Genomic DNA, 12,616 nt, shown 5'->3' with positions numbered 1-12,616 from the left:
GAGACTCTCTCAGGATATCTAGTCTCTAATCATGAGGTCAGAATTATTCTTTTCTTCTAACATTTTTAACTCACTTTTCAGTAGTTACACAAAAATATGTAACTGTTTAATCAAAGTATATTAATGAATTTTGCTTTGGGCTCAGTTAAAAATTTCAATGAATCTACACGTGGAACCTTGCTTTCTGTGTTACCAAAAGGGGGTAGTTTAAAACTATTCCATAAAGGGGTTATGTTTTACAAGGAGTTTTATTACCTTTTTCTATTACAATCAGGTCAACTTTTGAAAGCACGAATGTTTAGGTAGCTTCCCTAACTCTTTTCCAAGGCCTAGGCTGTGTTTAATTTGTTTTGTTTAATTTTGTTTTGTTTTCTTTAGTCCCTCTGAGCTACAAATCTGTCTTCATGAGTATCAGTATCCTATCCATTCTTTTTTTAATTGGGAAGAAAAATATTGGGAAAGGTATACTCAAACCTATTATTTGGGCAAGATGAAGATTGGACAGATGATAAACAATTAGGGTATGGACTTCTGTGACTATAATAAGAGAAAATTATTTAGATTATATACTGCCTCTGGTTTTCTGGGCTTGAGAATCAGGAGAATGTGCTTGTTTCATCAAAATACCTCTGAACTGGGGTACTAATTATTGGTATAAAATAGAGTGGTTCAAAACCGAGTCATCCAAACACACTAAAATAGGTTTCCATAAATCAGGGTTTCAGAGGTCATCTAAAATAATTTCTTAAAAAGTATATACTAGTTATTTCTTTTTAAGCAAAGTGTACTTGCAATGTAAAGATGTATATCTATTATTAGTGAAGACTTAAAAGATTATTCAAGGAAAACAAGTGAAAAATATCACTGGCTTGATATATTGGATATATTGGATTAGATATATTTCTATTCTCAGTATCTATAATTAGAAATACTAAGAATATTATTACATTATATGTTTTGCTTTGCTTTTGTGGATAAGGATCCTAAATCAAAATATTTTATGTAATATCAATTTTTTTCTCTTTTCATATACTGATTTTTTTTTTAATTAATAGATTTTAAGTATCCCAACAAATATGAATGCTTCTGAAGTTTTCAATGTTAAAGTTTCAGGTAGGATTAAATATTTCTATGTGGTCTCATTTGGCTAGTTACATAGATTTTCTGTTAAATTTTTCTAACATTTAGAGTAAATCAACGAATTCCCTAGGTAATTGAATAAAATTATGTCTTCTTGAAAAAGTATAAAGCCTTCCACCATGTGAAGATAAAATGAGAATTCTGTGACTCAGAAGAGCTCCCTCATGTGACCTTGCTGGCATCTTGATCTTGGACTGCGATACTCTAGAACTGATGCCTTTTTGAAAATCATTCGAAACAAGGACATTAAATTCCTGTTGAGTGGCCTTTCCCCTACTTTAGTGATGGCAGTTCCTGCCACAGTTATTTATTTTACTTACTATGATCAATTAACTGCTCTTCTGAGATCTAAATTAGAAGAATATAAAAGCTGCATACCAATTGTTGCTGGAATTGTGCTGAGATTTGGTGCAGTAACTGTGATGAGTCCATTAAAATTGATTAGAACCAAGATGCATTCTAAAAAGTTTTCTTACATGGAACTGCATCAATTTGTCAGCAAGAAAGTATCTAAAGACAGTTGGATTTCTCTTTGGAGGGGCTGGGCCTCCACTGTTCTTAGAGATGTACCATTCTCAGCAATGTACTGGTGTAACTGAAGTTTTAAAGAAGTGGTTGTGTGAAAAATCTGATTTAGACGATCTAGCATTTATGATCAACTTTACTTCAGGGGCAAAGTCTGATTCTTTGTAGCTGTCGAAACTTTATCATTTGATGTGGTGAAAACACAAAAGCAGATTCAACTTTGGATGTATGAAAGTCATAAAATTTCTATGCCTTTGGGTACGTGTACCTGGGCTAATTACAGGATGGGTATAGGCCTAATTCTTATTTAATTAAAATTGTTCCTGCCTGTGCCATATAATCACTACATATGGGATAGTATGCTCTGAAAATACGTGGACTTGTTTTCTGCTCTAATCTTGGAGAGAATGATCTGCTTAGTATATCAAGAAAATTTTACTGATTTCAGATGAGATGCTTTATTCCATAAATCTATAAGAGCTATCTGTCTATATTATATAATCGCATTGACTAAATTATCACTTTCTAATCACTGGATTTGCATCAAGAAGACACAGCCTTCACTTTTTCATCTCTTGTTCCCATCAGCTCTAAATTAGCTTGGAGGTGAGATTAGCAGAGCTACCCCAGAGGATTCTAATTTTGTAGCAAATGCTGCTCTAATGGAGAGGAAATTTACACCTCCTCAGTGGAATTGTTTATCTAGCAGTGAATCAAAAATTCACTGTCACAATGTGAATTTTTTCTACACATCATTAATTATGTTTCTCTTGCAGCCATATAGCAGTGAGAAATTCCACACTGCACAGGAACAATACAGAGGAAGAGAAGAGAGGGTAACATGCTATTCCTAATCCTTTCCTTCACTGTATTTTAATCAAAGCCTTCTATTTAAACAAAACCTATGTTACATCAAAATGCACTCTTCATGTTGTAAAAAAGTCTAATTTTATTACATCATATTTTCTTCATGTCACTATGTCTGTCTAGTTGCAATTTTGTCAAAATCTGTGGGGAATATGAGAAGAATAGATATGCAATCTAACAAGAGTTCTGTGCTGTGGGAAAATGCTGGTCTGAAATTACCTAGGCTCGAATTCAAGGATTATCATGGTTACTATGAGGAAAAAAGAATTTCAAGTCTACCTTCCTCTCATCTTTGTCCTTTGGGTCTCCCTCATAAGCAGACAAATTTGTGTGTGTGTGTGTGTGTGTGTGTGTGTGTGTGTAGAACACCTTCGAAGCCCGTGTCATCTCTTTTCTGCTCCCTGTATAGATACTGTTTTCTCTTGCAGGCACTCTTCACTTTTACTTTACACTCTACAATCTATGCTGTTTGATCTTTTTGGGGGGTAGTAAAACATTTCTATCATCTAGAGAAGTATAGGAAATTAAAATCAATTTTGGTTCTTTAGGCATTATTCTATATATTTATGTTTGTTTTTTTTGTTTTAAAGCATAGCTTGGATATCACTTCTTCTTTTAGGAAACCTTCCAAGATTGCCAAAGATAAAATTAGGTGGTAAAATTAGTTGTTCTTCCTATGTGGTTCAACTTAGCACTTTAAATACTGCATTAAAATGGCCTGTTTAGATTTCTTTCTCCCTATCTTCACTCTTAGCTTCTTAAGGAAAGGTATTGTGTATTTTTTCTCATCCTATCTCCGGAGCCATAATAAATATTTATTGAATTAGTAGATTCAAGAGAGAAATCCCAAAAGAACAAAATAGGAAATTAGCTTTGTAGGAAAGGATTTTCTTTTAGATTTAAAGTAGTCACAAAGTTAAGGCTACAGGACAGTGGCTTTGATTACAAAATAATCCCCCTTTGGGAAATCTTTTATCTAGGATACATGTCTGTATACACCTATATCTAGAAATATATAGAAATGACTCAGCCAGGGAAATTATCTAATGAATTTACCATATTTCTCCAGTATGATGAGCTATGTGATCAACTTTGTTTGATTTTAAGAAAACAAAACGGAAATACATACATTGTAATGTGACTTGCTTAATTTTCAAAGCTAAAGGCATATGCATTTGTCTTTTTTCTTTTTATTCATAAATATAAATAAATTCATAAACTGTCAGAAATGTACTGACTAGTACTGAGTAGCAATTGTCAGCTGGCATCACTTAAAGTGTCACTGAGGTATAGCAAATTGTGTTCTATTTCCTAGTGGAGTACAGGCCTGGAGAGTCTTAGAAATCTTACTAATTAGGATTAATTTTTTATTTGCTATTTTAGTATATGTATGGCCAAAACGAGCACTTTATTCACTGTTATATATAGCATTTCTGCTTACACAACTATAATAGCAGTCAAACAAATGATTCTTTAAAAATAATATAAAAATAAGCATATTTTAAAAATGTAATAGAAATAAATATTATAAGTATTATGAATTGAATCAGCAGTGCCTTTTATTTTTTATTTATTTTTTAAATTAAGTTTATTGAGGTAACATTGGTTAAAACAATTATATAATTTTCAAGTGTATATTACAATTTGACATCTGTATATTCTATTATATGTTTACCTCTCGAAGTCCAGTTTCCTTCAGCTACCATATATCTGACCTCCTTTACCCCATCTACCTTCCCCTTCCTCCCCCACCTCCTACCCTCTGGTAATCACTAGTTTATAGTCCATGTCTCTGTTTGTTCGTCCTGTTCATTTGTTGCTTTCAGGTTTATATCCCACATATAAGTGATATCATGTGACTTTCCAACTTTTTCTGTCTGGCTTATTTCACTTAGTATCTTTTATTTTAAGATGAGAGCAGATCTATCTGTTTAGGATGTAATGAAGCATAGCCTCTGAATTAAACTTTAACCTTAAAAAAATGATAACTGCACTAGCTTAGAAAGATGTATTATTGTAAATTATAGCCATATCGTAAAGGCAACCTGGGCAAAGTTAAATTAACCATACCTAAAATTCTAGCTAATTTTCAGGATAATATATTTTGGTAAAAATAACAATGGCCTTGGAGATAGAACTCATAGATTGATTTTCCCGTAAATACTGACCAACGATGTGAGTTAAAGCAAGTCCCTTCTCCCATACCTTCATCTATGAAATAAATGCGCTTGAAGGCAGGGGCCTAGGACCACGTGGTCTCTGGAGGTCTTTATTCCATTAGAATGTCTTTGTAAAACAACCTTATAAGCCCCACAAAATATCTTGAAAATAATCACTTACTCTACAATATTGGACTAAGCTTTTAATCAAGGCGCAAGAGAATAACCAGCCCATGGATATTCAGCAAATATGTCACTATGGAAAAACCTGAATAAAAGTTGGAGGTTTGGATTATGGAATGGTACTTGGTTTCTTCTTGTCATTGTTATTGCTTAGTACATGGTGAAACACTCTTTGAAAACAATGTCTAGTTAATTCATATTCTTATAGAACTAAAATAAGTACACAAGGAAATTGAAGTTAAGAGAGGTACAAGTCTTGCCGAGAAAAATCAGTGGCAAAACCAAGAGTACAACCAGGATTCTTGATTGCTGGCTCTTTTCTTAATAGCTTTCTTCACAGTTTTCACTAATACCTAAAAATAATTATTTAGTTTTGCTTATTTTGGCAAAGAGAGGTGATGTAGTTGATATGTTTTAATATTGCTACGTGTAATGATTAAAAATATTTTTTTCCTCATTATATCAACTCGAGGCATCAAATAAACATTTTCTTCATTTAAAGAGAAGCACTAGGTCACTGCTAGTCAGTATTATTTTTCAAAACTTATCTGACTAATAATAACCTTTTTGGCACTGAGTTGTAACTTGCACCACCAGCTATATATCCCCATTCAATAATAATGTGACTAGAGATTCAAAGATTTTTATGATGTGATACATTGTATGGAAAAATAGGCTTAGTAGTGTAAAGACTTCATGGGGGAAATAAACAAACAAATAACAACAACAACAACAAAACACACTGAAATAATGTGCCAGGAACAGAAAACTATTCACAGATATATTTTATATTTTTTACTTTCAAGGTAAAAAAAAAGTTCTTATGAGATGGCTCGTATCACAGAATGCTAATATACCTCAGCCTCTACTGCAAAGTATGATTAAGCGGGGGCAAGTCTTCTCCAAACATCAACCCATATAGATAAATAAAGTGCCAAATTACTTTGGAAAAAAGAGTCATGCCCAAAGATTAAGTAAAAAAAAACAATTTGTATCCTAGCTTTCGTGGCATCAAACTTTGAATTCATGTACAACTCCAATAATCATATCATCAGCAGTAGGAAAGTGCAGTTTAGCTCAAAGCATTGACCTGCATTTTCATAGGGAATAACCTTGGAAGATATTTATGTATATATCCAAGCAAACCTTTACCTGCACAAGTTTGATTGGATTCATCTTCATTGCTCCCACAATCATTAGCTCCATCACAAAGCCATCTCTTGGGAATGCAGCGATTATTCTTGCATTTAAATTGATCATCAGGACAGCTATGATTAGCTGGGGTGGGGGAAGAAAGAAGAGGAGAAGAAAGTTTAATTATACAAAATTGGATAAAATTATGATCAAGTTATAGTTATGGAGAGGTTACAGTAATTATAACATTATAGTAGAATAAATGCCATAGCTTCTATAATTTACTATCTCATATTTCATAAAAAATATTTATATTCTGGGCTCTGTTAAAATGTAATAATTTTCTAGAGGACATCAAATAATTAAATCTCATATAAAAGGAAATATATTCATTTTTTCATATTTTTACTAAAACCAACTATATCACTAACTTTGTTTTCCCATCCCTTAATAAAGCAAGTGACTCAATTTCAAAATATTTACAAAAACATTTAAAATTAACTTCAAATTTTAATGTAAAACCAAACAAGTATGCATCAAATAATGTAATCATAGCTATCAAAAATATTTTTTAAGCCACACATATACTCAAGCACTTCTTAAAATATTAAATAAGTCTAATTTTGTTATGCTTTGTCCAATATTTTTTGGAAATGAAAGTAAAATATAGAAAAGAAAAATGCATTACATGTGACCTGGAATTGATGTTAAATATGAGCTCTTGCATACTTTTAATAATAAAAATGATCACTATGAGTTTTCCCCCAGTACAAACAAATAAACATGCATCCAGAAAACATAGTGAGGATAAGACCAATTCTCATGTGGGAAGCTAAGCACAAGAGGAGGCCATCTTAAAGTTAACCCGTGATTATTATTATTATTATTTTATTTATTTTTTTCTTTCTGGAGACTAAATTCTTAACTGAATTGGCATGCTCCCAACTTCAACATTCTTTTGAAGTAATTTTCCTTCTGCCTAGTAGTTATACTTCTCTTTAAAATAAATGTTGGTATTAGTGTTACTTAGAATTTGAAAAATAACCATTTAACATGCTGTTACATAGCAAATATATGCCTTCCAAGTTGGTTTCCATAAAACACGATTTCTTTAAAGTAGCTTTGGTGATAAAAATGTTTTATTACTTTTTAGAAAATTTTTATTCATGTACAATAAGGAAAGAAAGGTAGAAAAGCTTTATGTTTTCTGGCGCACGTGATTAACATTTTTACTCCAGGGACTTTAGCAAGAATAGCTGCTCGTGAGAATAAATGTCATTCATATTATTACAGGGTCAACATTTTAAAATACAAGATTATGCGTAAGCACTTCATTGAAGCTTAATCAATGATGTAAATCAGAGTTCAAAAAAATGGTGTAAATATAACCCATAGTTTTGTGATTTGGAGTTGAGAAGTTAAAGGATAGAAAATAGAATGGTAAAGGAATTCAAGGTCAAAGGTTATAAGTACTTAAAATCTAAAATAATACTCTACAATGAATTATATAGTTCTGGAATATTAACCATGGGGCCCCAGAAATAATAATGCTGTAATGTTTAGAGAGGGCACCATACTACTGAATGGTGGTCAGAGATATTTAGCTTTTTTTGCCGCATTTGTGTAGTCCTTATCCATTCATGTGTTGGGTGCTGTAGTAGACTCTGAGACTACCAAGATGCTCCAACATAATATGTCTCCTCATGAAGATATTATTCTATTTGAGGCACCAAATAAGTAAGCATACAATGGCAATATGATTTGTCAAGTACCATAGTAAAGGAATATATAGGACATGTTTAACTCCAACTGAGCTATATTGAGAAGATTATTTTGGTGTTCAAATAAAAGTCTTCCCTATGGAGGTAATGAAAAACTACTGTGAATTCTGTAGAGAGAATGACATTTTTTTTAGGTCTACTTACAGTTCAACTTGATAAGAACAAAAAGGTTAAGTGTATGGATGATAAACATTTAAGGCTTAAAAATGTAAAAATGAGACATAACATAAATTGCCTTATATGTGAGTCCATTAATTTTAGAATTTATTTTGTTGATTTTGCAGTTATTAAAGTAATAAGATTCAATTTCGGTATATAAATACCTTTCTGGAAGCAGTGTCAAAAATGGGCTTTAGTTAAGGGAGAAATAGTGGTAGGAATAACCTGTGATAAGAACCTAATTTAGCCAGTGAAGAATGAGAGAAGGTAAAGAAGAAAACTTAATTATTTGGAGATAAAAGTGGTAGGATTTATTGATAGAATTGAATAGGAACTAGGAGTGAATTAGAAGACTCCAGGAAAAGCCCAGGGTATAGAGTTGGACCACATACTTCTCTTCATATTAAAATATTTGATATCTCTCAAAAGCAAGTAGTGACTTAAGTATATTTTCAAGATATTGTTTAATGTGCTTCTCAAAATGTTTTCCTTCCATTTATGTGGGACATTTCATGATCCCTACCAGAAACATGAAACTATTCCTATTGCAGCAAATGATAAACTAAATTGAAGCCAAAGGAGAGAAAAATCAAACCTTTAATTTCTATCTGAGTGCCCCATATGTGTTTCCTATCATGTACTGAGCCAGTCAAGTTAAGTAATAATGTGTTCCAAACCCACGTCTGTCTCCTTAGATCTTCTTAAAGGCTTAGTTGCCAAGGAGCAATGGAGTGGATCGTGACCTTCTATACGAGCAATTCTAATTTGACAGGGTTTAAATTGATTTTTTCATATTTTTAAATTCAGAGATCCAAAGAGGCTCCTATAGAGACCTTTTGACAACAGTGTGGTGGTGCTGACAGCATAAAATAGGATAGGAAAGGACTTCTGGAACAACCAAAATGATGATATTAAAGGTAAGAAAGAATGAGAAAAACAGTGCTTTAAAACCATTTCAAAGCAGGCAATCTAAGGTCTGATCTCTGTAAAAAAAATGACTGAGAAAAAGAAAAAAAAAAACAACAACTAAGTTTAGTTTGCATCAAAGATAATTTTAGATTTTCAGAAATTGTTTTTACAGTTCACAAAGAGTCAGAAAGATCTAATATTACTTGAAGGAGAACATACAGCAATTCACTGAATCTTCATCACTTCCATCTAGACAGTCATCATCACCATCACATTTCCACCGAGCTTGGATACAATGTCTGTTTTTGCAACGAAATTCTCCAGCTTTACATATTTGAGGTAATACTTCTCCAGGATTAACTAGGATTAAGTAGAAAAAAAATCTAAAGTATATGAATAATACTAGCTCTATTCAGTTCATTAAAATGTAAATTTTGTTATAATAACAAATATTGATTAATTTTCACTTTATAGAAAATATGAAAACAACACTGTGGTGTCAACCATCTCTGGAAATGAGAAATTTTTACTTTTTTCTGACACTATTACTCTCGTAAGCATTTTAAAACTTTATTTTAAACAACTCTCACCAAAACAATAAATAATAACAATAATAACATTACAATACCATTTTATATTTATTTTGGATTTACAGTTTTGGATTTTCATTCATAATCTCAATTGATCATCATGATAACCTATAAGCTAGACCTGAAAAATAATTTTACTACTTTCATCTTATAGATAAGTACACCACAAATTAATGAAAGTGAAAAGACAAGGCAATAGCACATGACATTGATGGCTATATTTACTTTGCTGGTCTGCAAGTGGAAGAAAAACTCAGGTTTAGTTAAGTATTCAAATAAGTATCAAATTAATGAAAATAATATTATTATATATGCAAATTCTATACAGTGTTTTTCTCCTATAGTCCATGTCCTTAAATCAAATGTTAGAAATTCAGTTAATTGGGATTTATTCACAAATTGAAAGTCTTACTATCCTTTTGTTCTCTGTGAGTTGATTTGAAAGAGTCTAGAAAGAGAAGAGAATATGTGACAATGGTTAAAGTAAATAATTGTGTTTCAAGGAGTGAAAAAGGCATTGAATTGTTAAAAGCTGGTTTATCGATAGGAAAAACACAAGTTAATCTTTCTATTTCAGTTTTAACGGCTATAAACTTTATTTCAGATAATTGATTTGGACTGATGAACTGTCACAAAACCTATATATGCTTCAACAATAAGAAAATATTGTGGCATTTCAAGAACACTCTGTGTTAGTACTCTCTTAATCTTTGTATTTTCCATGCTTCAAAAATGGAGGAGGGAATGTGACTCGAACCACAACTGCAGAGAATCTGCTTCAGAGAGTTATTCAGCAAGATACAATGCATATGGGTTTGTGGGACTGGAAAAAAAAATGAAGCCCAATAAATTTAGACTCTTATTTAAGGCCTTAAACGTGAAAAATAATTAGTATGGTGAATGAAATATTTAGTTAGGAAAAAAGAGATAATTCTGTGTTTTTTCTGCCCCCTTCCTTGCAGACAACACTGTATGTAGAGACTGACAGCAATTTTTCCTCTGTCTAATCTTTTTCAATAAAAAAATTCTGCAGCAACAATTTCTCTAATGACGCCACTTCTGTAAGGTCACTCGAAAGTAACAAATTTTATAAATATATAAATAGATGATGATGATGATGATGATGATGATGATGAGAGAAAGAGAGAGAGAGAGAGAATATGAATCCATAATGACAATATAAGAACAAAAAAGAAAGATCGCTGGGCTTCTGATTCAATTCTACGATGCCTTTTTATAGCAGCACCTGGAAGTGAGGATGGAAATCAAAACAGTGAAAGTTGAACTCTGGGATATGTCTGACAATATCCAGAAGTAAGCTTTTCTCACAACCTGTGGAGTTATCACTAATAACCTGCATGTTTTTTCTTATTTTTAGTTTCAAGTCTACTCAGACCCTAAGATCTTTGAGGGTGGTATAGTTTCTTCTTTTGAATCTATATAAGCCCAGCTTAAACTACTTAATTAATAACAGTTTGATTAATTTCTTTGCTACAATTATTAAGCCTAACTGTTTCTCAGAGCGTTTTTTTTTTTCCTTCAAGGTTTTTAAATGTTATTTTATTACTAGTTTCAAGTATACAATACATTGGTTAGAACTTTATACAGTTTATGAAACAATCCTCCTGATTACTCTTTCTCCCCTCTGGCTCTACACATAGCCATTACATTACTGCTCTCTGCATTCCTCGTACTATGCTCCCCATTCCTGTGACCATCTATTAACTACTAATTTGTACTTCTTTAACCCTTCACTGCTTTCTTCAAACACCCCAACCCCCTCTTCTCTATCCTCAGAGCTTTTTCAAAAAGTCCAGTTGGTCAAAAAAGCGGAATTGAGATGTAATCAGCTTCCTCTCCCACTGAATTTCAGCTTTACAATTTTCTCCAGTCTCTCTCTAGTTGACTTCAATCCTGTTATTCCACAAATTGAGGATTCAAAAACCCAAGAAACCATTAGTTCTCTTCTGATAACAATTTCAACAACTTAAAAAGCTCGGCTTTTAAATGGCTATTTAGGGAAATAACCCAACCCACAGTTTTAAGAAATTATCAAAGATATCCATATAAGTATAAAATTTTAGTCATTTCTTAATAATTATATTTATATTAAGGAAGAGCAAGATGTTTAGGAAAAGACTACTTGAGAAAATTGATATTTCAAAACTAAATATTCTTTATCATCATTGATTCAGAGATAAGGTCTTTAAGTCTAATTAGATTCCAAATGTTTATTAAGTGATATTTAGATCATTATGAAATCAATGCAAATAGGCAGACTTTTCAAGCTTGTTCTAAACATGGTTTCAAATATATGCAGATAGTTTTTTTTTAAATAATTGGTTATTTTTAAATGATGTTTGTTAATAAAAAGGTGGCAATTTTCAAAAACAGATAATGATGAGGTCTAAAGTTTTATTTTCATTTTTCATACTAGGTTATGAATAATTGCTTGAAACCAGTAGAGTTAACCTCTTGATATAATTTTACATTTTTATATTTACTAATTTTGACATTAATATAGATCAAATTAGTTTATTCCAGCCCTAAACCAAGACTCAAGTCTTCCAGATGTGATCAGTAGTTATACCACACACACACACACACAAACCCCAAAATAAAACAAAACCAAAAATCATGTTATCTATGTTGATTATGAGGTTTGTTTATTATTTGTAATGATAGGAAAGTTATTTTTGAGTTAACGATGTCCCTTATCAAGAAAACATTTAATATGATAGGTGACAATCTGGACAAAATGTCAGTTAGGCATTTAAAAAGCAGTCTTTTCTCCAGAATTTACCTAAATGTATGGAATTGGATAGTAATGTCATATGTCACAGATCCTAGCTGGTGGCCAGGAAATCTACAAACTTGTGTGAGAATCAACAAAATTATGAAGCAAATATATTTGCCATCACATAAGAGAGTCAATATCATCTATAAAAATAAGATTAGTATTCCTATACCTTGCACAAACTTTTATATAGGAGTTATTTTCTAAAAAAAAAAAAAAAATTATACATCTAATATTTCCCCTTGATATTCTTGAATGTAAGAAGAACAATGTCACATTCAGAACACAACAATGCCTAGCACAGAACCAGGCACACAGAACCAGGCACAGAGTAAATGATGAAAAATGTCTGTTGCCTGATTTACTGGAATT

The 12,616-nt window shown here is 31.8% G+C and overlaps 1 protein-coding gene and 1 pseudogene across 4 annotated transcripts in view; one reads left to right on the top strand and one right to left on the bottom strand.

Moving 5' to 3' along the window:
• Window positions 1–12,616, bottom strand: part of LRP1B (LDL receptor related protein 1B) — a 1,622,137-nt gene that overhangs the window by 619,819 nt on the left and 989,702 nt on the right. For all 4 annotated transcript variants that reach the window (XM_036236560.1, XM_036236558.1, XM_036236559.1 and 1 more), the window contains exons 16-17: window positions 9,077–9,217; window positions 6,027–6,152 (exon numbers count right to left, since the gene is read on the bottom strand). In XM_036236560.1, the coding sequence (XP_036092453.1) occupies window positions 6,027–6,152; window positions 9,077–9,217 (267 nt within the window). The remainder of the gene's footprint in view (window positions 1–6,026; window positions 6,153–9,076; window positions 9,218–12,616) is intronic.
• On the top strand, window positions 32–3,846 carry LOC107505927 (annotated as a pseudogene).

Source organism: Rousettus aegyptiacus, unplaced genomic scaffold, assembly GCF_014176215.1.
Source record: "Rousettus aegyptiacus isolate mRouAeg1 unplaced genomic scaffold, mRouAeg1.p scaffold_m13_p_2, whole genome shotgun sequence".
Taxonomy (NCBI): Eukaryota; Metazoa; Chordata; class Mammalia; order Chiroptera; family Pteropodidae; genus Rousettus; species Rousettus aegyptiacus.
The sequence above is the reverse complement of the archived record's forward strand: the minus strand, read 5'-3'. Positions and strand labels throughout refer to the sequence as shown.